Source organism: Magnolia sinica, chromosome 10 (genome assembly GCF_029962835.1).
Source record: "Magnolia sinica isolate HGM2019 chromosome 10, MsV1, whole genome shotgun sequence".
Taxonomy (NCBI): Eukaryota; Viridiplantae; Streptophyta; class Magnoliopsida; order Magnoliales; family Magnoliaceae; genus Magnolia; species Magnolia sinica.
This window is the reverse complement of record NC_080582.1, coordinates 86543425-86570392: the sequence shown is the minus strand read 5'-3', so window position 1 is coordinate 86570392 and position 26968 is coordinate 86543425. Positions and strand designations below refer to the sequence as shown.

Below are 26968 nucleotides of genomic sequence, written 5' to 3'. Positions count from 1 at the left end.
TTCGTCCATCAATTTTTTTTCGGACATGAGTCAACAAATGAAGTAGATCTAAATGTCAGTTGGGCATGAGTAAACAAATGAAGTAGATCTAATTGTCAGTTGGACACCACCATGGGAAAAGGTAGTGATTGAACTCCCACCGTCAAAAACTCCTTGTGGGAAGGTTTTGGATCAAGCTGGTATTTTCATTTTTCCTTTCATCCATGTCTGTGTGATCTTATCAACAGGTTGGATGGAAAATAAATACCACGGTGGGCCCCAGATATTTTTAATGGTGAGTGTTCAATCACCACTGTTTCCTCTGGTGTGTTCCAGCTGACATCTGGATTTGCTTCATTTTTGGACTCATACTCGAAAATAATCTAGAAATACGGATGCACGGCGTGGATATAAAAAAAATACATTATGGTGGGCCCCCTCAGTTACAGGACCACCAAGCTCGTTGGTTCCCTAAAACCACCGAAGTCCGTCCGGCAGAAAAATAAAGTTGATAAAGAATGGCTTTGATACTCTGACAGATTGTAATGGATGATACGCAGGCACATGGAAATTGCATGCCTGTCATACAAATAAATCAAACTGAACCGTACAGGTAGGCGCGGATTCCCACAACGAAATCCTGCGGCCAAAAGCTAGGTGGGCCCACCGTGATGCTGGTGTGAAATCCATCTCGTGCAGGTTATGGGTCCAAATTATAACAGTCCTTCGACGCCACGATCACGCTGTGGCCCACCAAAGCAGCGGTCCTGATTAGTACACGAGCGAATAGCAGCCCCAACGGCCAAAATGGGAGCAAAACAAACTGGAATTTTTATCGCATCATCTAAAGAGAATTGCTAGAATACAATCGCCACTTATTACTGTAAAATGATACATCAGGACTATAGCCCTTGATCTGGGGCCATAATCAATGATCTGAACGGTTGATCCGATGAAATGTAACCATGGATATGTCATCATTAAAAATATTCAAGATTGAGAAATCTTGTACGTTTGAATCAATGGGCCACAAAGCAATGGGCATGGTACTCTAGTATTACAATTGGAGAGTCTCACCATGATTTATCCCTCATTGATTGTAGGCCCCATCTTGAAAACGGTTTGGATCGCCAAGATTGACCTCAGATCCAACTGCCACAGTCCCGACGTATCCTAAACAGTCCATCTCATGAGTTCCGCTAGCAGGTCCGAATTTCCCGTAACTCCGCGACGGATAAGAGAACCCCTACAGGCGGAAGGCATGTGGGGCCCACTACGATGTCAGTCAATAATCCACTCTGTCCGTCAGTTTCAAAGGCTCACGTCAGTTAATTGGGCCTAGAAATTTTACAGATCCAAAAATCAAGTGGGGCACACTACATATAATAATCGCATTGAACGTTCAACGTTGAAACCTTCATGGGCCACATAAATTTTTGGATAAGGCTAGTATTTTTATTTTCAGTTGAACTCAGTTGGAATAACCTTATTAATGGTTTGGATGGATACAAAAATCAAGGTGGGCCCTGGAAAGTTTTCAACGGTGAGCATTCAGTGCTACTGTTATATATGGTGTGGCCCACTGGAGCTTAGGATCTACCTCATTTCTGTAATCTTGTACCAAAATGATCTTTTGAAACTGATTGACAGAGTAGATTTCACACAGGAGGTCCATTGGGCCCCACATAGCTTCTGCCTACAGGAAAAGGCTAGGGCCAGGCCATTAGCGTTTTCTGCTAACTAGCCCACGCGCGCTCTCTCCACACGCACGTATACACGTGCTTCACACCTGGCATGTGCATGGGACATCGCATAAACGTGCGAATATCAGCCGTATCCGGGTATCAGGTGGGCCGAATGTGTGTGGATCTGCACCGTTGGCAAATCCTCTCAAACCAGGGAAATCATCTGAATTCACTCCAACCATCCGGCACGCCCTCTCTTGGGCCCAAAAAACAGGCAGATCCATAACTCTGGTGGGCCACACGATCAGGAACAGTGGAGAGAGGACACCCACCCTTGATTTGCGTAGAGGGCCCACCATATCATATACATCCAATCACATCCATTCCCAGATGTTTAATATGTTCAGGGTGGGGCGTGTATGATGGTCTTCATGGATGCCATCAACACATCGAAGTGGGGCCCATTCCAACCGTCTGCCCTATAATCACATGAAAAACGTTTATACTAGATAATATCCCTTCAAACCGTTCATTGCTCTTGTAGAGGCGTTTACCACCACAATATTGCTGTACAGTGAGGTCCACTTCATGGACGGCTAAGACGTTCCATTCGTGTACCAGGTTGGCACGTGTGCAAAGTTCGTGTCAGTCAGTATCAGAACAAATCCCCTCTCAACAGAAAAAACTAATGTGCTTTGCATGCCTGGATTCCATTCCCCCCTTTTACTGATTTCATTTCATTTTCAATTCCACGAATTCAAAAATTAAAAAATAATAAAACCCTGTGCATTTCCTTTGTACTTATTTAGATGTTCTCTCATTCATTTCCAGTTGCATTGCCCTTTTAAATTCTCTCTCAGCTCTCTCCTCTCTTCCAGCTGTCTCTGCCAATCGATTGCGCGTGGCCCGTCTGCCGGCTTCAGATCGAAATCGAAGGTCATTTTCTTATGCTTTCACATTCTTACTTGTTTCAGCTTTCGATGGTGACCTACATAACTCATTTTAATGATTTCAAGCTATTAACTTAGCTAGGTTTTTGATTTTCTTGGAAAGTTGTTTTCAATATGGAGTGTTTGTATTGATTCCTCATCGCGTTTTCGTCATTGTGGGAAGTTTGGTTTTTGTAACTTTGTAATTAAGAAATTGAAATTCATAACATTAGAGTTGTATGGATTGATATGTTCTCTCTAAATTGGAGATTTCCAATCAGATTTCTCAGTTTTAAAGATTTCAGTTCGGGTTTTACTAAGCAGGTTTTGATCTAAATTTGGAAAGGTTAAAGTTGTGTTTGGATCCTCAATTGAATTGAATTGTAATATCTCTGTTCGTAAAAGCATGTGTGACGGTGCGGCGATATTCCACTGGATTTATATTGATGGACTAACCCTTACATTGAGATTACCATCATTTCAAGTTGGACTCGAAATCCGCAGAATTTCCTACACAATTAGTCGAACGAATTGCGATTCAGTTCAATTGAGCATCCAAACGCGCCCTTATATCACTTCTTGGAACGAAACTAATTGTTTTAGCTAAAAACTCATCTTTGTACTTTAATTTATTTTGGGTTGTTGGTTCTGGAATCATCTCCATCTTCTGCTAATTATCTCTGTTCTAATTGAGAGCGTCTCTCTCTCTCTCTCTCTCTCTCTCTCTCTCTCTCTCTATATATATATATATATATATTCCTTTCATCCAAACACCACTAATGATAAATGCAATCTGTTTCAAATAATCTTTCTCATTTCCTCTATTTCAGCTGTTTAATATCTGATACTGATTGTCTATAAGCTCCATTTTCTCCACCACAACGGTGGGAGACGTCTAGTGTTATCAGACCGTCAATTTGGTGGGCCATAATGGGATGGACCATACCTCCTGGAACTGCTTTCATACAATCCTAGCCTTCAAACTAAAACAATTTTTGCCCATTGAAATTGGACCCATGTTCATGTTTTAACAATCGATTCAAAAGCCACTGATCAATGCCTATGGTGGTTTGTTTATTGGGTTATTATGGTCCATCAACATGGTGGTCCACTTGATTAACAGTCCTGATAAAATGGACACGTGCCTCGTCTACTGTAGAGAAGGAATATCTTCTTTCTTTTTCTTCATTCATGCATCTGAATCAATTCACTTAAATCTTATCCTTTTTCCAAGAATATATAATTGATTTATATTATCATATACACATGCTTATCTTTTAAAGTATTTAACTGGATAATGAATCCATTAGCTGATGTTTTCTTTGTTTTTTTAGTTGATTTGATATTCATATGTGGGTTGTAATCAGACCAAGAACTGATTCATTCCCTCAATTTTTAAAGAAAAATCACTTCACTACGAGTCTTCATCGGCTCTTTTATTACAACAATTAGATTATTATGATAGTTCACCACCATGTGTTCAGTAGAAGATTTGCAACTATTATATGTGGATATCCTCACCATTTACATTGTGGGGCACATATATCTAGAATCACACTGACCTAGAAATCCTGTCCATTATTTTGATGGCTATCAAATCAGTGGTTAAAAGTAAAATAGTGATTGGTCCACATTTCAAGATCCAATTCATATGGTTTCTGTCACCTTATCAGTGTAATCTTTTGGAGATGCTCCGTATACAATTGGGTCAGTGATTTGAGTGGCCTGGATTCCTCCAACCGCAATTGGGTCAGTGATTTGAGTGGCCTGGATACCATGCAACTATCCCATGTGCACGGTCGAAGAGTCTCCATATTTTAAAAATGGTCGCAGAATATTTATAGAAATCTACTACACTTCGGTCATATATTGGCTAGTGCACTTCGCTTTATTTCAGTTGCATTTTTGCTGTGCAATACAGCTCATGTACACGCCATGCACGTGCCGTGCCAGCATGGGATGTTGCTTCCGAGATACAATCCATCCATCAGATTTTTTGCCCATCCCAATAATCAGGTTGATACACAGGATCACGGCTTGCAAAAACAAATGAACAGCTGTGAAAAAATTGACTGGAGTTTTTTAATCCGTCCATCTGGTTCCAATATTGGGGCGCACCTTCTGAGTGAACTAGATTTATTTTTGGTAAGTGATCCACAGGTCGGACCAACCTGATGGATGGATTGGATGTCAGACCTCCGTGCTATGCTGGCACATGTGTGGCATGTACACGAGCTCTATTGCACACGAGTGTGGGCTTAGCAAAGCTCCGTTAAAAATTTTGCAGAAATTTACCACTACAAACTTCACTTTTAACTGTTAACTTTTTTAAACTTTTAAAATTTTCATTTGCACTTTTAAACCTACGTTGTACGATTAACTCTTTTTAAATGAAAATATCATTGCTTTTAGAATTATATTAATTTCATTCGGTTACACCCAAAAACTTAAAAAAGTCATCTACTTTCATTCATTTCTTTTTTTTAAGAAAATCTCCAATTATTATCATTTTATATATACAATCTTTTTGAGGGTTCTATTCACTGCTTCAAATCGGCCATATTGATAAATTTCGAATCTTTTGAGTTTTATTCATAAGGATTTTCTATAATCTTTCAAAGGGCTCTAGATCGTGTTTCACTTTAACATACTCTTCTTCTTGTTGAACTCATGTTCCATCAGGATGTAAAATTGATTGAAAACTCAGTGAAATTAATCAAGAATTCACACAAATGACCAAAAACTCGTACAAATTGACCAAGATCTCAATGACATTGGCCGAGAACTCATGCAGAATGCAAATTTTTATAATTTATGGTTTAAAGGGGTGTGTAAATTAACCAATTACTAGTGCAAATTGATGGAGTACTTGTAATCATACAGTTTAGGGTTTAGGAGAATTTCTTTGATTATACTTGCAATGCGTAACTCCTTAAATGGAGGCACCATTTTCTTCATTTTTTATCTGTCAAAATCTCTCTTCAACCTAACAAGTTAGAAGTGGAGATTGAATGAAGAAAACACAGTATAAATTTTAGGAAGAAAGTGTTTAGAAATGGAAAAGAGGAAACAATTTCAGGAAAAGATTAGACAAATTCCCGAAGAAATACCTGGAGAGAGATTTCAGGTTGTATGGCAAAAGTATTCTCATCCGGAAAAAGTTTTAAAGTTAAGAAATAAAAAAAGGCTGCTCGACTAAATGTAAAGTTTGCGATGAAAAAGTTTTCAAAAATTTACGTGAGCAAGTGTACGCAGCTTTGGTGGATCCTTGATTGTGGGGCCTACCTTAATGTATTTACCTTACATCCATGCCGTCCAGCCGTTTTGACAGATCATTTTCGAGCATGATTCAAAAATTGAAGCAGATCTAAATCTTAGGTGAACCACACCACACGAAACAATATCATTGAATACTTACCACTAAAAACTTCTTGTGGACCAACGGATTGTTTATTTTCCATCCATACTGTTGATAAGGCCACAAAAACCTGGATGAAGGGACCAAACAAATATCATCTAGATCCAAAACTTTTGCGGCCCATTTTTCTCGTGGTGTGTCCACTGGGATTTGGAACTGCTCCATTTTTGGTATACCCCCTAAAATGAACTTTCAAAGAGGATAGACCGCGTGGATGTAAGTAACATACATCAAAGTAGGCCCCACAGGGATGCACCGACCTCAGTGGATCCGGGTATCCACCGAAGTCACATCCCATCCTCACATCTTTATTTTCTCTTTTCATTGTTTAGAACTGTTTCTGGGCCCACAGCTTTCTACACTTTTCTTCTGTTTCGTGAAACTATGCTTGTGTCATGCTCTTCCTCTCTGTTCTTTAAAGTTCTTGATATCATTTTCTACAAATGGTACCTTAGATGGGCTGTGGCCCAAGAACTGTGTTGATCAGACCATCCTAGCCATTCAATCAGCACGAATGGACGGGTTAAAGAAGCCGACCCAAAAAATAAAAAAGCAGTTTCAATGGACAAATGCTGTTGCACCAATTGGATGGCTGGATTGTCCTATTATTGTGATTTTTGGATCCAAGGCCATGGCCACGATCGTCCTAGAAGTCAGGGGAGCACAGGAAACGGATTGGCTAGTGATCCTACCACTAGCTATTGGCTAGTAGTCGGTATGAGTTTTATTCATGCTATCCATCCATGTCTCCAGATCATAGGCGAAAAAAAATAAAACAAAAGAGGTAGATCTAAATCTCAGGTAAACCAAACACCCACCATTGAAAACATTTTGGGGCTACAAAAGCTTTGGATCAAGCTGATATCTGTTTTTCTCCTTCATCCAGGTCCGTATGACATAATCAACAGGTTAGATGTCAAATAAATATTACAGTGGTCCCTAAAAGGTTTTTAATGGTGGACATTCAATCGATGTTGTTTTTTCGTAGTGTGGTCCGCCTGAGATTTAAACCTGCCTTAAGTTAGGTTCAAGCCTTAAAATAATATGCAAAAATAAATGGACGGTGTGGATAAAACAAATACATCATGGTAGGGCGAACAGAGAACTGACGAGTAGCCACCTGCCTGGTTGCAGCCTCACTGGCCAAACCGCTTCCGGAAGCACAAAATGCTCCTTTAAGGTGGTCGGCCATGCGAGAATATATATATAATTTTATTTTATTTTATCTTTTTTATTGTTATTTTCCTGTCATTGAGATGGATTGGTGTGGTAGAGCCGACACATTGATATTCCACGAGAAAAGACATTGACCGGATTTGGAATTTACTTGAGCTCGTTTGGACGTTGTTTTTGTGAAATTATCTCAGGTGCCTTAGAATCCAGGCTACCAAACGACATCTTTCTGAATTTACTTGGGTCCGTTTGGAAGTTCTTTACTGAATTTATGGATCATGCTTATTCATCCATCCACTCTACATCGTGCACTATGAAATCTGGATTTTCTTAATTGTGAAGCCCGCTCTGGGTGAAGATCTGATGGGAAGATCCTCACCGTTATCAGGGGACATTTGCCAATTGAATTTGGATTTTTTGACCACTCGTGGTTTCAGCCGTTGGCTGGCCGTGATTAAATGGGTAGGATTGTCTGATCAGCGTGATTGTTGGGCTGTAAATTAGACGGTCTTGATTGAGTACGTATCATGTGATGGTGGATGCATAGCCCATGGTGAACCCCAATCATTTTCATGATCTTCATTCATGGACGCTTCTGCATACTCTCTCTCTCTCTCTCTCTCTCTCTCTCTCTCTCTCTCTACATTGATGATGATCGGGACCGTTAATCTGGTGGGCCATACGGCATAAACTGCAGCGGCTGGACGCCTTTCACTTGTCAGTCTTAATAGTTAAATGTGGACCACTTATTTAAGCTATCCTTTTCAAGGTCATTATGATAGTCTACTCCTCTCTACTTTGAAAGCGACCTATCATATGATGGCCCACTAAAGGAACTGCTCCGGTCAGTGTTTTTCCACATATACTGCACTCTAGAATGCATTTGCAGTACATCTCATGCAGCAGAATTGAGAGTGGGCCCAACAGTCACCTTTTGCCCCCAACCATTTAAAGTCTCCCGTATCTCTTGACAGCTTTGCTTGTGTGTTTAGTTTTCTTTTTTCTTTTTTATTTATGGGCATCAACATCCCAAGTAAGGACTATAGTCAATGATACACCCAACCTGTCTAATAGGTGGGCCCCACCATGAACGATGAGGATCATCTTAAGCAAAAATCAGACCCATCCGTTTATCAACTGGATTGTATTCTGTTATTTTTCAATGGCTATGAATTGTTTCTTATGGTGTGGCCCAGCTGATGAGTGGAAGGGGCTGATTTTGGTACAAGGTGATCTTCATGACAGGTTGACCATAATTTATGATCTAACTAGTTAATAACTTCCAACAAGTCATGTGCGTGTGACATCAACCTTCCCATAGGTGGGCCCCACCATGGACGGGTTGAATCTAGGCTACACAATAGAAAACAATATCTATTCATTGATCAATCATAAAGTACAAGTGCAGTCCACTTGAGTGGATGTGGTTGATTTATAGATAATGTGAAACTCGTGATGGGACCAACCTAGTGGACGGGTTGGATGTCGTACAAACATGAATGGTTGGAAGTTAACTGATGGGTGGATGGTAACTTGTGGTCCAACTGGTTGGACCCGGGACCTTCTAAAAATCCTCTTGCAATGCATGCATTTTTACCAACTCAATGTCTCTTTGAATAAAATTACAGTCTTTATTTATTTATTTATTTATTTATGTGTAGATAGAGAGATGGCCAGTACTGATAAAAGCAAGGCAGTGAAATTCCAGAAGAGCTATTTTGATGTATTGGGCATATGCTGTTCATCTGAAGTCCCTCTCATTGAAAAGATTCTACAGCCGTTGGAAGGAATCGAGAAAGTTTCAGTCATTGTTCCTACGAGGACAGTGATTGTGGTCCATGACAACCTCCTCATTTCCCAGATCCAAATAGGTAACACCTTTTCTAAGTGCCCCTTTTCTTTCTAAAAGGTCCACCCATCGTGGGACCCAAGTCTCAATGGTCCAGATCACCAAAACAATGGGCCCCACGTGTAGAAATTTCCATGCACAGCAGGGAAACGCCCTACTAGTCACCAATTGCTAACTTCTCTATCAGTGGCTAACAGGGAACTTCCTCATTACGCATGAAGTTCATTTTTATGGGCCCATGGTAAATTTACTATTTATAGTATCCTAAAGTTATTCTCTCTTTTTTCTAAGCAGTTTTCATGTTGTACACAACTCTTAAAGTTAAAAGGATGAAGAGTTATAATCAAACTAAAACTTACTATAAATAAAGCAACCCAAAATCATATATGATATCTCAAGTAACTCATTTCGGTTTGCTAGAGATACGCCTCTTGTAAGGTTTTGTTGGTCTAGAAAACCTCTGCTTCCAATTGGGCCTTCTCTGGCCCATCTTAAATTGTCCACGACCCGCTCTACATCAAACATGCACTGAAAATTCGCAATTAGGAATATCCTGTCTCTAGAATATTTGATCTTATTTGGTTCAAGTAAGTCATTGAGGTAGTTTCCATCTTAACCGTTTATTTATTGGCCACGGCCTATTAAGGATTCTTCCAATCTGCAGGATTATTGTTGCATGGGCCATTCACAACAATACCTTCCATTTTGGATCACTGATCCATGGACCCCACTTGTAGTAGCTAAAAGCCCACTTCGGGAAGTTATTTGATACTCTGGCTGCGTCTGACACTTGATATGCAGTACTTCGAAATTTAACATGAGGCATATTTTTAACTTAAATTAAACTGACTGATTGTGGAACCCATTGTAACTGAGACATGGTCCGAAAATCAGATTGGTTGAAAAATCCTAACCTCTGATTTATCGACATTTGTATGTTGAAATAGGACCGTTGAATAATTTCTTTCTTAACCATCCAATAAATTGTCCACGTATACTTTCAAGTCAGGTGATCAAATAATCTTAATTTTGGTTCATGATACATCCAAACTAGGACCCGCAGTATCCCACGAATGCATTTTAAAAGAAATTTCTAAGTGCCTGAGTATCATCCATCACACTTGGCCAGAGTACCAAAGTTCTTCTCTTTGGCTCTGTGGGCCCCCTGGCTTAGATCATCGGAATTTCACCTGGTGGGCCCCACCACATCAACGTTCGCAATCATTACCAATGTTGTCAGATTAAGATGGTTGATTGTGAGTCACAATGCAATGTGATTCGTGATGAGTCAGGTTAGCACTTGTGTTTTTTTTACAGGCTGAAATGACCATTTTACCCTTCAATTATTTCTGAACTTTTTAAGTGTTGGGAGCCACGTGGATGGAATATATGGTGAGGATTTGTGGCCCACGATTCACCATGATTGGTCCGAGTCATGCTAGCACTAAAATCTTTTAAGTGGACCAAAATGCCTGTCATATCATTTTCTATTGGATTTGAACTAAGCAGTCGAGAGCATTTTAAAGAAGAATAAGCCCAGCCACTAGCTTGGGAGGGAAACAAACAAGTAAACCAACCGCCAAGATTGATCCTGGTCCACCTAAGAAGGGGCCCACATAAGCAAGGTGGAGCACTTTTGTACATCTTTGAACCGTGTCATTGATATCATTTAAAAAAATAAAAAAGAAACTCTCAATTCCATACCATACATCCCAGCAGATGGCTTCTGACCTTACATGCATGTAACATCCAGGCCGTCTAATAAATTGGCCCATTGATGAGGATTACCTTGTGAAAAAATTAGCCCTATCTACTCATCAAGCAGCCCACACTTTAAAATAAAAAATAAAAAATCTAGCCATTGATAAATTACAAAATGCAATCGAGCCTCGTTATATGTGTGTGTCACATCTAACCCGTCTAATATGTTAGCCCCACCATACGGATCACCCAGTGCAAGAATCAGATGAGCCACTCTTTTGGTGAATCAAAACATAGTAAAAGAATGGATAATCACCAGCATAATAAGAAATACAGTATGGCCCACTTGATGAGTGGATCAGGCTTTTTATTTTTGGCACATTGTGTTCGTGATTGTGTGGCCAACCTTCAATATTACTTCCCAAGAAAGCTATGACGATGATGATGGGATTTGAAATGACTCTACACGTGATGGCTGTTTAGATCAAATGATCATCTACCCTGATTCATATCTCAAGTGGTAGAATGAGAAAAGATACCTCGTTTCAACAATGAGGTCATGGTATTGATTCCCTAGTGGGGGTTGCTAACATTGGGGTGTGTACTAACAAGCTAACCCAAATAAATAAATAAATAAAAAGATCAAATTATCATCTGGTTGTACCGTAGGATGAAGATACAGATCTGAGTTTCAATCATCCATCCATCTGAATTTTATCTCTAAAAAGCAAATAGGACCCAACAAAACTATTTTGTAATTCTCTTTCTCAAAATGTGAATTTGAGAGAGATTTTCTTAATATATAAATACAGAATAATTACAATCCTTACTACCATATATAATATCTTTTGATATTTTAAATTTTAGATTGCATGAAATGGAGAAATGACTATTTGAAGAATCTTAGCCATCTATGTTTCCCAAGAGTTACTACTGGTTTTAGTAAACGAAGAGCTTTTGTATTTGGAGCTTGCTATGAGTCATTACATATTGGTATTCTTAACTCATTGGGGAATCTTGGCTAGTTGACGTATGTAAGCATATCTCCATGACCTTTTCATTACATTATGATAAGTGGCGCTATTCACATTGCTTCTTATCCTGCCTTTTATAAGTAAACCAATCACATCGAGGTTATAATTGTCATTTTGTCCGTAAACAGCTTAAGGTTTTATCTTTCCTTCTCACACTTTTCCAAAAAAGCACAAACTTAAATTCTTACTAATGTAGCCTAGTCTTTTCATCTTAGTTAAACTATCTTCAAAGGTAGATATAAGAAATATATATGCTCTAGCTTGAGAAGTATTTATTTGTTTGTCGGGCTTAATTAATTTTATTTTAGGGTTTTGTTTATAAGTAAAGTTGGGGGAGTATCTCAAAATTTCAACATGTCCCACTTGATGGACGTTTATAACGCCTGCATTTCATTATTCGATAATTGTTTCTTATTAAAAAATCAATCATAATAATCATATTTTGTATTGTTTTCATCAGTTAAAGCACTAAATCAAGCGCGACTCGAGGCGAACATTCGGGTCTACGGCCAAGAAAGAAATGGGAAGAACTGGCCCAGTCCATACACAGTGGCCTGTGGAATTTTGCTTGTTATATCATTTTTTAAATTCTTTTTCCGCCCGTTGCTTTGGTTCGCCGTCGGTGCAACTGCAGTCGGCCTTCCTCCCATCTTATTGAGAAGTGTCGCGGCATTGCGAAGGTTTACACTCGATATCAACATCTTGGTATTGATTGCAGGTACATCCATCCCTAGAATATTATAAGAGGGCATTGTTCTTACTTTCAGGGTTAATTTAGGAATTTTTAAATTATAGGGTGGTCCATTCATCTGATGCAGCTTAAGGTTTTATCTTTCCTTCTCACATTAACAACAATGCCTTGGACCAAAAATAATAATAAACTGTATGAGAAAAATGAGTTTTGCCCAGATATCTCGCACATCTGATGGGGTGGCATGAATTTTGGTGCATGGCATGTTGGCATTGCTGACTATCTAATGATTGGCCCAGATATCTCGCACATGTGTCATCAGATGTGGAAGAGAACACACATGAGAGTGAACATGTGGGCCCACATTCTATCAAGACTCACTTTTTATTTTTATGAAAATGTATATTATTTTTTCACATTTGAAGTAAAAGTTCAGTAGGCATACGAAAATTCGGCGTACCATAGAACTGGTTTTGAGCCATCGGGATCGTTGATCGAGTGGGTCACCATGTGGATAGGGTATAGGTAAAAGATCCAATGGTTTGGAAAATTCTCGCCATCCATTCATGGTTACTTTTTCTTGTTGAATGTGGGCGCTTCCTCTAACCATACTTTTTGGAGGCCATTGGATGGATATCTCCCACAGTCCAATCCCATTATCTTACTCCACATGGTGGCCCACAAGATCAACGGTCCTGATCACAACATGTTTGCCATGTGTTCCATAAAGAGGGAGCTGGACAGAGCTCTAGTGATAATAGCTATGCATTGGCATACCTTATCTTGGCAGTTCATCAGGTGGACAGGTCAATCTCATCATGAGGTGGGCCACCAAGGTTTTTGGTAACGGTAATAGTTGCTGTAACAGCTTTTGCCACTCCATTCTTACTTTAATATTTTTTTTAGCTTTTTAAATAAGAAAAAGTTATTTCACATCCGTTACAGGCAGTTTTCTGTAACAATTTATGTAACCGTCTTGGCAATAGCATGTGGGTCAGAAAATCTTCTTTTACACGTGTGGGGCCCACATTATGACGAGACTAGCCTATTTTTGGGCAATGGCATACATATTAGGTCCCACCGAATGAACGGTCCAGCTCTAGCACATAGCAATTGGACGTTCACATTCGTAATCATATAAGTTTGGTACATACAAAACTCATACCGTTTGCATTGGTTGCAGTGGGTGGAACGATTGCATTAGGAGATTATTGGGAAGCTGGGTCCATTGTATTTCTCTTCACCATTGCCGAATGGCTTGAATCAAGAGCAAGCCATAAGGTCTTTTCTCACCCTTAACTAATTCTCTTCTTTAAATCATGATTAAGAGTCCGTTTAGATACGTGATACTATTAAATCATGATTAAGATGTTGGGGAACCGTGGAGTACACCGAAATAAATCAAGCAAATTATTTCAGTCGCACAACCAAGTTCAAATACGTTTAAACTAAATTTTATGTGAAAAAACACTTATGGAAAAAAAACAAGATACAAAGCAATAATAATACAATATGAAAGTATAAAATTATAAGAAAGAAATTACCGATTCGAACAAGCCTCGAATTGAATTCTCAAGGCAAAGTTATGTCCTTAAAATCCTTGTGAACAAATTTAGAAAACCTAAAACATCTCTTTAAACTCTCAAGTGTTGATTACACTCGATATATATAACTTCATATAGTATCACAATTGAAATAGAAAACAAATTCCACACTAATATAATTCCATGCACGTGCTACACCCAGATCTATAGCTCAATTGGTAGATTGAGCGGAGATACCTCGTTTCAACACTTGAGGTCTTGGTATCGATCCCTAGTAGGGGTGGCTAACATAGAGTATGTGTACTGGCATAGGTGTGTACTAACAAACTAACCCTATATATATATATATATATATATATATATATATATATATATATATATATATATATTCTATGCACGCGCTTAATGGCACATTTGATGGGACTTCAATGGCATTGACGATTTGTCTATGACATACATCGAGTAAAACACTAAAACATTCCACCGATAAAACATTAATTTTTCGAATTTTTTCGATGGCGTCGACATTTTGCTCGATGATATCAAGTGTTATGTCGATGGCATCGAGTGGTTTGTCGATGGCATCAACAAATCATATCTTTTACATATCTATGACATCAATAACATAAAATTAATCTTAATTTTGATTTGCGGATTCCCTTCCCATCATATTCTACCTACTAGAATATAGGTTAGAAAATAGGCTTTCTTTTAGAATCCTAATGAGCGCGGGACTCTTACCCAAAAGGACCCAAGCTACGATCATAGGCTGCGTTCCGATGGATAATCATCAGACCAACCAATGAAATGGAAATAACCCAATTGCAATCACCTTATCTAAATTGGGATTACGTGATTTTCAAGTTGGAATTGAAAGGAACCTTATTGCAATCTAATGGCTACTTATTTTGATGGAAATTCCCATTGGATTGAGCTGATTTAGCTTATTTGGTACCCACCGTAGTTCTTGTGGGGCATCCAAACCGTGAATCAGGTGATGTGCCGTATTTCCACCGTACATGAAAAAAGGTGGGCCATTACGCAGGGAACGATATAAAATAACATCTAAAATATATAAATTCATGGGGCGTGGCCCGGCGAAGTTATGTGATGCCCTTATTTTTGGTGTGTCCCTTCATCCTACCTTGACCGTCTGATTAATGGATTGGATGGAATACACCCAGCACTTTTATCTCTATACACGGTCATGATGAGTATGTCGCCATACCCATTGCTCCCTGTCGTTCCCTGCGATGTGGCCCACCTGATTTCTTGGGAATGTAACTCCTATGCAAGAAGAGATTAAAGAGGTGGCACACGTGCCAACATGACACATTTGCGAGAGATCTACGTCATGAACCCAAATGGGCCAGACCCCGAATGCAGGCTGGCCCACTCATCATGCATGCCACGTGTATACTGAATATTGGCCATTGGACCATCTATTTTTGACAGGATTGTGGCTCATCTGGTGAGTGAGTAGATCTGCTGGGCCAGTGCATGTTCATGGTCACTACCACCTACATGTGTGCCAAGTTGGCACGTGTGGCATGATTCACCTCATCTCTCGTGCAAATCACCGTACCATTTCTCACCATTGCCAGGAGAAAATCTTTGATACTCTGCAGAGTGTGATGGTTGATGTGCAGGCACTAAAAAATTGTACACTTTACATACATGTATGCCACTTGTATATTTTGGAGGATGAACTATCTATAGAGGGTCCCACAATCTCAACGGTTTAATTTAACTTAATATATGCCACTTGTATATTTTATGAGTGCCTGCTATCAACCATGACAAACCGCCAGCGTATCAAAGTTGATAAACGTCCCGGATCCCACACATGCATGCCATGTTGGCACGTGTGCATCGCTTTTGTTCGAATTAAATACTTGCTAAAGAAGAGAGTGCCAACAGGCCACAGCAGTGATGTCATCGTTGATGAGCATGGCCCCCCAAAAGGCAATCCTAGCCGAGAACGGGCAGGTGGTGGACGCTAAGGACGTGAAGGTGAACACGATCCTGGCCGTTAAAGCTGGGGATGTGATCCCGATCGATGGGATCGTCGTGAAAGGGAAGAGCGAAGTTGATGAACGGACACTAACAGGAGAATCACTTCCTGTTGCTAAGCAAGTTCAATCCAGTGTATGGGCAGGCACCATAAACTTAAACGGTAACCGTTCATTTCTTTTATACCTAAAGGGAGGCTATGTACACACGTGTGCAAGATCCAGGCTGTTCATTAAGTAGGCCCCATGGCGGATGTTCCTTACCTGAGAAATCTGGCCTGCCCACCCATCAAGAAATAAAGATCGATGGCCGGTATACAACATAAATCTGTGGCCCATCTGATGAGCAGGCTTTTCTGGATCTTAGGCTGGGATTTGTTGATCAAGGGATCTTCTGACTAATGGACGTCTCGGATATTGCATGCGCTGTCATGTTGGCAAGTGTGGCCAGCATTTCTCTTTCTTTTAGATAAGGAAATTGCTGTAATCACAACCGTAGATAATTTGCAGGTTATATCAGTGTGAAAACCACTGCATTAGCTGAAGACTCTGCAGTGGCTAGAATGGCAAAGCTGGTGGAAGAAGCACAGCATAACAAGTCCAAGACACAAAGGCTCATAGACACGTGTGCCAAGTATTATACACCAGGTATCACCTTTATTAGGTACACCCACTTTCAACTTGTAGACAGAGAGACCGAAATACCCTTCCCCATTTACGCACGTGCGGATGTGCGCTTGCGTGAACTAGTGAGATGGAGATGATCCGGGCCATTCATCAGGTTGGACCATCATGAACTAGCTGCATTCCGAAGCCAAACGATCGGAACCGTTCATTTAGTAGGGTTGGTATCGAATAAGCCATGGACCTAAATTCACACTGTTTGGACGCTCCTGATCCTTTAATCGATGGTTTACTGATAGTTACTGAAAGGCAACCGTTCACATTCAGTGAGAGAAAAAATTCATTTACTAAATGGTTAGAATAGTCCAATTAAAAAGAATTTCTTGGGTAGTGGCCAATCAAAGGTAGACTCTGTTGATGTACGGTTCAGATCGTAATAAACATCTTAGATCTCTTTACGCCAAGACATTCAAATGAACTGTTGGCAATTTCTTCTTCTAACTGACAAGTTGTGTGGCCCACCTAATCAGTGCACCAGACTGATTTTCGGAACATATCATGATCATGGCGTACGACATCTGATGAACGGACTGGATATGACACACGTGTGCCACATCAAAAGATACAGGCTGACATATTCAATTCGATTTTGCAGGGGTGGTGCTGATATCTTTGGCATTTGCGGTGGTCCCAGCTGCATTGAGAGTACATGATCTGAGGCATTGGTTTCGCTTAGGATTAGTTCTCCTGGTGAGTGCATGTCCATGTGCACTCATCCTATCTACACCAGTCGCGACATTTTGTTCACTTACGAAGGCCGCGACAATGGGGCTCCTGATCAAGGGTGGAGATTATCTCGAATCTTTGGCCAAAATCAAGATCGTGGCATTCGATAAGACAGGGACCATAACGAGAGGAGAATTCACTATTACAGAGTTTCGGTCCGTCTGCGATGATATTAGCATGGATACATTGCTGTATTGGTAAATAAATATCTCATTTTCCTTTATTTATTTTTCAAGAGTTTTTAGGACCAATTCAATCTCCGTCGTTAATCTTCTCACAATTCACGGTCAAATAATTCAAAGATTGGTTTAGCCCAGATGAGGAAAAATCAACGGTGTAGATTGGCTTAGCCTAGATGCATCCCACAATAATATTATTCTATTTTTTAAAATTATATTTAAAAAAAAAAAAAAAAACTTTAGTATTTATAAAAAGGGTTCAATGCTAAAATTACATTTGCTGGGCTTGTTTTATTTCATGCACCAGATGACTTCCCAATTTAACTCGAGCTTGTTCCAATGCAACTCAGCACCAGAGTCACCAGATAAGTCATCCTCAACTTGAGACTGGACGAGACAGTCGGAGTCTCCAGTCCGTTGACCATGGGACTGATTTGAGAAATCCAAATCTCAGGGTCTTTTCTGAAAATATCATGTATTTGGAGTATTTGTATTTTAAAATATATTTTTAAAAAAAGAAAAACTGTTCAAATTGTAGAATTTTCCCCATACGTACGTAGCAAAAGTTCGGTTCACATTCCGCTTGATCTAGAATATGATCCACATAATGCTTGGTGGGGCCCACACTTGAAACTATTTAATTAAGATTAAATGGAGAAGATTTCACCTTTATATCTATTCTGTTACAGAAAAATGTTCAGCAGTGATTATAGTAAGCAAAGCCAAAACGAAAAAAAAAAAAAAAAAGAGACCGAATAAAAGTAAAAAGTGACAAATTAAAATAAGAGGTAATAGGAACAAGAATTTACATGATTATTCAATACGCGAATTTCATAAACTAAAAACTAAAAATGTATAATTATTTTCTACACTATAAATAAGAAAACAATAATATAAGACTTACTTTTCTTCTATCCATATAAAGAACCTCACATTAAAAAATACTTCAGAAAACTATTCTCTTATATATGTCTTGAAAAAAAATGTTCTCTTAATATACACCTCACCCATCAAAAAGATTTGTTAGGAATAATGCAAAAGACCCCACCTTAAACCAAGCTATAAATTCATTAAAGAAGTTATCTAACCTCAATTCATTGTAGAGATTTACATTGCTAACAAGATTTGTGATAAAAAAAAAAAATTAAAAAATAAAAATAAAAAACATGCTTCATAATATAGTGTTATAGTCACATGGACTAGAAAAAAATATGGTACACAATATGGTTGTGTGGAAATATAGAGCTCCGGAGGATTGAAGATTTAGAGAGAAACAAGGAAAGGCAAAGACGTATCCCTCTAAACGATATCATCTTCCACCATCACTCCACATTTAATCAATTCATATTACTATTGTTCCTTATTTTTTATTAGGAGTATAGATAGCAAATGTGCCACTTCTTTAATAAGTGGGCCATTTTATGTGTTTTAAGTTCATCAATTGGCAATTTAATTAAAGAATATTTGTGAATATTTCAGGATTTCAAGCATTGAAAGCAAATCGGGCCATCCGATGGCAGCTGCACTCGTCGATTACAGCCGGTTGAACGGGGTCGAACCGCAGCCGGAAGATGTCAAGGAGTTTCAGATACTTCCTGGAGAAGGAATATATGGAGAAATCGACGGGAAGAGTATTTATGTTGGAAATAAAAGAATTGCAATTAGGGCCGGCTGTGAACAAGGTAAAAAAAATAAAATCTCAATTCTTTTATCTTTTGGACGTTTACCTCAAAATCCTCAAAGAATTCTGATTTTATCAAACAATGCCTTAACTTTTCTGAAATGACTATTTTGTTTTATTGAATAAAAAGAGTCCAATCTACCATATGGGGCCCTCGTGGTGTTTGAATGACATCCGATAGATACATTGGTCGGATGAAATTAAAACCAGGTTCATACAATCATGAGAAAGGCCCCACGTGAATTTGCTGTTTTGGGTGGTGTAAATTGTTTCTGTGGGAAAAGGATTGGCTACTCCCCTGCCATCAGCCCGGTGGTTATGGTCTGTGCTCTGTGGGCCCCACCATGATGTATGTATTTCATTCATTTTTATAGATCATTTTATGGCTTGATCCCAAAAATGAGAGGGATATAAATCTCAGGTGAACCACACCACAGTTAAACAATAGTGATTGGATATCCACCATTAAAATCCTCGCAAGGCCCACGGTACTGTTTATTTGACATCTAATGTATGACCCAGATGAAGGGAAAAAAATATATATCAGTTTGATCCAAAACTTTTATGGCCCCAAAAAGTTTTTAATGGTCGAAGTTCATTCAACACTTTTTCCTGTAATGTGGTCCACTTGAGATTTTTATATAACTCATTTTTGGTCTCATACCATAAAATGATCTAGAAAAATAGATGGACGGCATGGATGAAACACATACATCATGGTGGGGCCTATAGAGCACTGACCATCAGCCATTGGCTGGTGGCAGGGGAGTAGCCAATCCGTTTCTGTCGAGGTTGGATGTCAATTACACAACACATGGGTCCCACAATGCTGGACTCCAAGATAAACAGGTAGGCACCGAAAAGATGTTATGGTGCTAAAAAGGTCAAATCATACTTTGGTAGAATCAGAATTTTTATAGATTTCTGCGTAAGTTTCCCTTTTATCTTCTAAGAAATGCTTTCATACAGCGTTCACATGTGCACTTTGAAATACAAGTCTCTCTTTCCAACGAAATGTTGATTGTGTAGAACATTCTAGCCGTTCAAAATATGGGCCAAATCATTAGTTCATGTGAGTGAAAAACCAAGATTGTCTGCTAATCATGCATACTGAACGGTTGAAAATATCAGTGCTTCCATGGGTGTAGCCCACCTAATATTGTAGGCTATTTTTTCAATGATCGAAACGGTCTATAAGATGGGACTCACATCAATGGAAGGTGAGTGTAAAAAAGATAAAAGGAAAAAATAAAAAAAATAATAAAAACACCAACCTCCTCTCACAGTAAAACATTTCAACCTCTGATGGTTATTCTTTTCCTTGAATATGAGCAGTCACTTATACCTTTCAATATTCTAAGAGTTTTAAAATATTTCAATTTGAGAATTTTTGTTTTAGCCTTGATAAGTTGAGACCCATCATTTCTAAACCTAAAAAAGGACTTGAACCAACGGCCGAAGTTCCTAAATTCTATCATACTACTTTAGGAAGATTGTCTCATAAAAAATTGTTGGATGTCCAAAAATTCAGGTGAATGTAACTATTAAGCATATCTTATTATAGATAACAATAAACAGCCATCCAAAAAACTCTAAGTTCATGTGGGTCCCATCTGATGGTTAGATGACCTGAGCTTTGGAGCATTCCATTTTCATTATCAGAGTACCATGTTCATTATACACACGTGAAAGGCATGAAAGGTTGGAAGTTTTGGGCAGATGGACCGTAACTTACAGTCCAACATTGTCTAACATGTAAATTACTTCAAACATTTCATGTTTGTGACATCCAACCCATCTAATAGGTTAGCCCCATTATGAAAATCACCTTATACAAACATAAGCCGTATCCACTCATATAGTTGGCCACCCTTGTATTTTTCTATTTTCAATAGCTAGGTTTTATTTTTCCATGGTCCACCTGACATGTGGAAAGGGCTGATTTTTACCATAGGTGATCCTTCTAGTGTGGCCAGCGTATTGGAAGGTTTGGATGCCTCGTGCACTTTTTCTTTTTTTTCTTTTTTTTTTATAAAAAAATTTGGGTTAGCTTGTTCGTACACACCCATGCCAGTACATTAGCCACCCCTGCTAGGGATCGATGCTAGACCTCAAGCGTTGAAACGAGGTATCTCCACTCAGTCTGCCAGTTGAGCCATGGATTTGGGTGTTGATGCTTCGTGCACTTAATAGGCCCGAAGTTATGCACTAGGTGGACCATACCTTGCGGTCCAACTGGTTCGACTTGAGACCATACCAAATCCAAGCAGTTGATCAGGTGGGCCCAGTCGACATAATTATAAAAGCTATTAGACAATACTTCATTTTGCCTCTCAGGGCTCAGGATCGAGTATTTTGAACCGTCCGTATTCTCATTACTAGGATAAATAAGCTATTTTCCCGTAATCATGTTTCTGTGATGATTTTAAAATTTGAATGTATCAATTTGACATGAGCCATTGAAAGGTTTCTTTTCAATGATCTAAATTCATCTGCAAGTAATGATGGTCGGTGGACCTGGCAATGGCCCATCTGGACTAGGCAAAAACAATATTTTGAAGAGTTCACAACATGGACGTTTCTGATCAACAGACTGCTCATCAAGTGGGCCCCACTGGCATGTATAATATGGGCCATTAGCTGATCTTTTTAACTGTCCATCCCTCTGTAAACGTGTGGCCCACCTTTTGAGTGGACCTGCCTAATTTTTGAGCTATGTAACTATACGGTGGGGAGCCGCCTGATGAGTGATGTGGATCTTGTGCACGTGTGCCACACAAGTGGAGTATGTGAGCCGGGAGTACATGGAAGTGCACTTGCAGGAATGCATTTAGCAGAGCTCAAAAACTGATTAATACGTGAGATCTGGTCCATTCATCAGGTGGGCCACACCATGAACATACACTGTCCCAATCATCTGATCTGCCATACACGCACATTAACTAGAACGTGGTTCATATGAGTGTGCCCCACCAGATGAATGGTCCAAATACCGCATGCATGACACGTGTAACTGGCCTAATCATTTCTGTTTTCCGTTCTCCTTATCAAATTCTAAGTATCTAGGCCTCTTCTTTCTTTTTTTTTCGTTTTTTTTCAGTTCCGTCCCTGGAAGAAGCGAAGGAAGGATCAACGGTTGGATACGTGTTCTTGGGATCGATGGCTGTAGGCATTTTCAGCTTATCGGACACGTGCCGATCTGGGGTGGCCGAGGCGATCGACGAGTTGAAATCGATGGGGATTACAACGGCGATGCTCACCGGCGACAGCCGTGCAGCTGCCTTGCACGTGCAAGAACAGGTATGTTCCATACCTTATTATACAGATAATTTCCCTTCATATGATTCGAGCTGTCTGGGCCCCACCTTGATGTATGAGTGACATCCAACCCATCCATTAGATGCACGGCCATGTTTTATGCTTCTGTGACAAAATATAGCATGATCTATAACTCAAGTGGGCCACACCAAAGGAAGCAAGAATAAATTGGAAAGGACGACGTCCACCATAGATCCTTCCAGATGGAATGTGGGGTCCAACGTGTTTTGCATATGTAATCCAATCCATTCATCAGATGCTTCCTACCAGTATGAAGTGACACAACAAAACTCAATCGATTCAAAAACTTCGGTGGGCCATAAACAAGTGAATATATAGGTTTTTACATGTGATTGGACATTGATCCGTGTGGTGTGTCCCATCTGAGTTTTAGATTGGGATGATTCCTGGTAAATAGCAGAAGCATCGAGAAGTACGCCAGATGCACCGTTTAGATTCCATGCCTGATAGGGAATGTTTCTTGGGATACATGATAATTTTGGTTGTCCATTGTTTTAGTATGGGAAGCCCACCTGATAGGTGGATCTCCTGAAATGTGGCATGAATGTACGGTGATCGAACTATTCACCAGTGACCCACCAGATCAATGGTTCTGATTTCTTTAAGATCGGATGGAGTCTAAAGTGAGACCCACTCACCTCTTTTAGGGAAACGGATTGGCTACTCCCCCTGCCACTAGCCTAGTGGCTGATGGTCGGTGCTCTGTGGGCCCCACCATGATGTATGCGTTTCATCCATGCAGTTCATCCATTTTTACAGAGCATTTTAGGGCTTGATCTCAAATGAGAGGGATATAAATCTCATGTGGACCACACCACGTGAAAATGATAGTGATTGGATATCCACCATTAAAATCCTCCTAAGGCCCACTGTACTGTTTATTTGACATCCAATCTGTTGATTAGATCATACAGACCGAGATGAAGGATAAAAACAAAGATCATCTTGATCCAAAACTTTTATGGCCCCAAAAAGTTTTTAATGGTCGATGTTCATTCAAAAATGTTTCCTGTAATGTGGTCCACTTGAGATTGTGATATAACTCATTTTTTATCTCATACCATTAAATTATCTATAAAAATAGATGGACAGCATGGATGAAACGCATACATCATGGTGGGGCCCACAGAGCACTGGTAGTAGCCAATCCGTTTCCCTAAAATGTTCAAACTAGTAGGCTTGAACTGTAAGTGGGCCCCATTCAGTCTCACCTCCATCTGAAGAATCAAAGCTATTAGTTAGCCTTGATTGGTAGATAAGATTCACCCATAGCTAGATTTTACTATAGCTGTTTTTTCACACTGGATTGTTTCTCACGTGTAATGCAGCTGAACCATGCGATCGGGGCCGTCCACGCCGAGCTCCTTCCAGAAGAGAAGGTGAAGATCATAAAAGAGCTCAAGAATGACGGACCAACGGCGATGGTCGGAGACGGTATGAACGACGCACCTGCATTAGCAACGGCCGATATCGGCATCTCGATGGGCATATCAGGATCAACGGTCGCAACAGAAACTGGCCACATAACACTCATGTCCAACGACATTCGTAAGATCCCACAATCTATCCTGCTTGCAAGGATTACTCGCCGTAAGATAATCGAGAACGTTGGATTATCGATTTTCACTAAGATCGCCATCCTCGTCCTCGCCTTTATGGGCCACCCACTTCTGTGGGCCGCAGTCCTTGCTGACGTCGGTACCTGTTTGTTGGTGATCTTCAACAGTATGTTACTCTTAAGAGGGACTACCGTACCAAAACAACGATCTAGCAAGTCCAGCCACACATCCGACGGTCAGAAATCACATGGGTGTTGTAGTGGGGGCCACACCAAAGGCGCATGTGGTCCGGACGATCATCACCATTCGACTCACGTTAGCCGGCAATGTTGTTCGAATGGAGGTGGGCCGAACACATCCGACGGTGGGAAAGGAAGATCGTGTTTGCAAGTTGGATCGGGTCCGTGTGAGAAAGATAACGTTATGTGCTCAGGTCACGTGCATGGAGGCCACACGAGTGGTAATGGATGTTGTGGTCGGGACTTGACCCCACATGCTGCAGATATCCACACGTGTGTAGATGGAGTGAATGGACACGATCATAGGTCGTGTGATGATGCCCATGCAGCCTGTGAACAGCACAACCATCTCGACGGTCCATCCACACCGCCCTGCGGGCATGATTGCTCGAAAGATGGCACGCACGTGAATAGTGCAAGACACGAGCATGCTATTTCAATCGTCGGTGGGGAAGGAATATCACAAGTTGGATCGGGTCCATGTGAGAAAGATAACGTGATGTGTTCGGGTCCCGTGCATGGAGGCCACACGAGTGGCATTGGATGTGGGCATGAGAAGCACGTGCATGGAGGCCACACGAGTGGCGATGGATGTGAACATGAGAAGCACGTGCACGGAGGCCACACGAGTGGCATTGGACGTGGACATGCGAAGCACGGTTGTGAAGGGGACTCCACCTCACATGCTGCACATGTCCACACGTGTGAAAATGGAGTAAACGGACACGATCATGCCCATGCCACGTGTGCACAGCACAACCATCTCGACGGTCCATCCACACCGCCCTGCGGGCCTGATCACTGTCATGATTGCTCGAAAGACGGGACGCACGTGAGACACGAGATTTCAATCGTCGGTGAGAAAGGAAGAGCAGCTCCACAAGTTGGATCGGGTTCATGTGAGAAAGATAACGTGATGTGCTCGGGTCACGTGCATGGAGGCCACACGAGTAGCGTTGGATGTGGCCATGAGAAGCACGTTTGTGATGGGGACTCGACACCACATGCTGCACATGTGCACGCGTGTGAAAACGAAGTGAACGGACACGATCATGGCTCGAGTGATCATGCCCATCCCACGTGTGCACAGCACAACCATCTCGACTGTTCACGCACACTTGTAGATGAGCGCGGCGGGCATACACCACAGAGCTGTTGTTCGCACGTGCATGCCAGCGGCACTGGTGCTGTGTGTACGGCACACGTGTATGCAATATGAACGGGACAAGAAGACTTGGTGACACGCGTGCATAGATGTGTGGCCCAGATAGAGGATGGTGGGGCCTGCGAAAGACAAGATGGCAAATAGAGGCCCATTTATCACACGTGTGGAGGGTGGGTGGGCCACTTTTAGAGATTTTATGTCAGAACTCGTGTTACTCGTTGTCACGTGCGATGGTTGGGATGCCACTCAAGCGGAAATGTACTCAGTCATTTGAAGAGATGGGTGGGGGCATTTTAGGGAAATAGCATAAAATAAAGTTGCAATTTTGTAATCCATGGTGAAATGGAGTTGTATTTTGCATTTCCGTAATTCAAGTAATACAAATAGTAAAAGGATTTTCACATGGAATCTAGAGAGAGAGGTTTGCTATTCCGCACGTGTGGATACCTGACCATCCACATGCGCGCTTGGTTGGGTGGACCAACCTGTCCATGCCATGGTTTCTAAATGAGTCCTGTGTGACTCGTCTGAGTCACGTCCCGGGTCAGCTGGATGACTCACCCTCTGATTCAGATGAGTCACACCAACACATCCCTGCTCAAGTGGGTTCTGAATCAACTCGTGATTGAATTCAGGGGTGACAGGAATTTCCTATCATAAAAGCTTAAGTCATTTCATTTAGTGATGTCGTTCCACAGATGAAAAATTATCATGTGCATATTCAAATGTGAAACTTATGATAATAGCCATATCCTAATTGAATACTATCAAGAGATCTTTACATCCCATCATAATTATATATTTTATCAAGGCCTTCCATTTATTGCGTTTTTTACCACTGTAAACTCACCTTTTACCTGGTGGCTTTTTTAAACACTCCTAAACTTTACTTCCAAGACTAAACCCATTATATATGGACACACTATTTGAAGACGAAAATACCTATGTTTTCTGAGATATACTCAAAAATACCCTTATATTCACAGTGGCACCGCGATATCCATTGTACCACCATGCAACTTTGTCTTATTCACGATGCCACTGTGATATCCACCATGCCACCGTGCAACTTTGTCTTGTTCACTATGGCACCGTCTGATAATAGAAAAAAGTGTCAAATGTCGTAGCTAAATAACTATGGCTACGGATTATAACCGTAGCCATTGCTTAATTAGGTTTGTAGCCATTAGTTCTATGTAAGGCTAAAAGTTGGGCGGGTTGAACCCCACCCACCTGACATTGGGTTGGGCTTGGGCAGGATGTATCAAGTCCAATCTCAGACTTAAGCTATACAAACACTAACCCAATAAAACTCAGGTCAGCTCGGGTTGAGGTCCTGGGTTGCCCGACCCAACCCGAACCCGAACCCGATCGATATATA

At 40.5% G+C, this 26968-nt stretch overlaps 1 protein-coding gene across 3 annotated transcripts; it reads left to right on the top strand.

The window, feature by feature from the left end:
* Nucleotides 1-2389: 2389 nt before the first annotated feature.
* LOC131217402 (cadmium/zinc-transporting ATPase HMA3) lies at nucleotides 2390-25988 on the top strand. 3 transcript variants are annotated; one of them, XM_058212322.1, is made up of 11 exons: nucleotides 2390-2600; nucleotides 8846-9055; nucleotides 12229-12486; nucleotides 13643-13740; nucleotides 15924-16179; nucleotides 16526-16663; nucleotides 17295-17622; nucleotides 19084-19286; nucleotides 22386-22585; nucleotides 23953-24918; nucleotides 24979-25988. In XM_058212322.1, the coding sequence occupies exons 2-11, from the start codon at nucleotides 8854-8856 to the stop codon at nucleotides 25639-25641; spliced, it is 3312 nt and encodes a 1103-aa protein (XP_058068305.1). In that variant the 5' UTR covers nucleotides 2390-2600; nucleotides 8846-8853; the 3' UTR covers nucleotides 25642-25988. The 3 variants fall into 3 exon arrangements, with proteins under 3 accessions (XP_058068305.1, XP_058068304.1, XP_058068303.1); XM_058212321.1 differs by having other exon boundaries at nucleotides 8850-9055; nucleotides 23953-25988; XM_058212320.1 differs by having other exon boundaries at nucleotides 2391-2600; nucleotides 23953-25988.
* Nucleotides 25989-26968: the final 980 nt, after the last annotated feature.

Excerpts from the sequence above, each read along its gene's own strand:
- LOC131217402 (XM_058212321.1), top strand. The coding sequence starts at position 8,854 with ATGGCCAGTACTGATAAAAGCAAGGCAGTGAAATTCCAGAAGAGCTAT. Across the intron at positions 19,287-22,385 it reads TAGGGCCGGCTGTGAACAAG|TTCCGTCCCTGGAAGAAGCG; the intron begins GTAAAAAAAATA and ends GTTTTTTTTCAG. Across the intron at positions 22,586-23,952 it reads CCTTGCACGTGCAAGAACAG|CTGAACCATGCGATCGGGGC; the intron begins GTATGTTCCATA and ends CGTGTAATGCAG.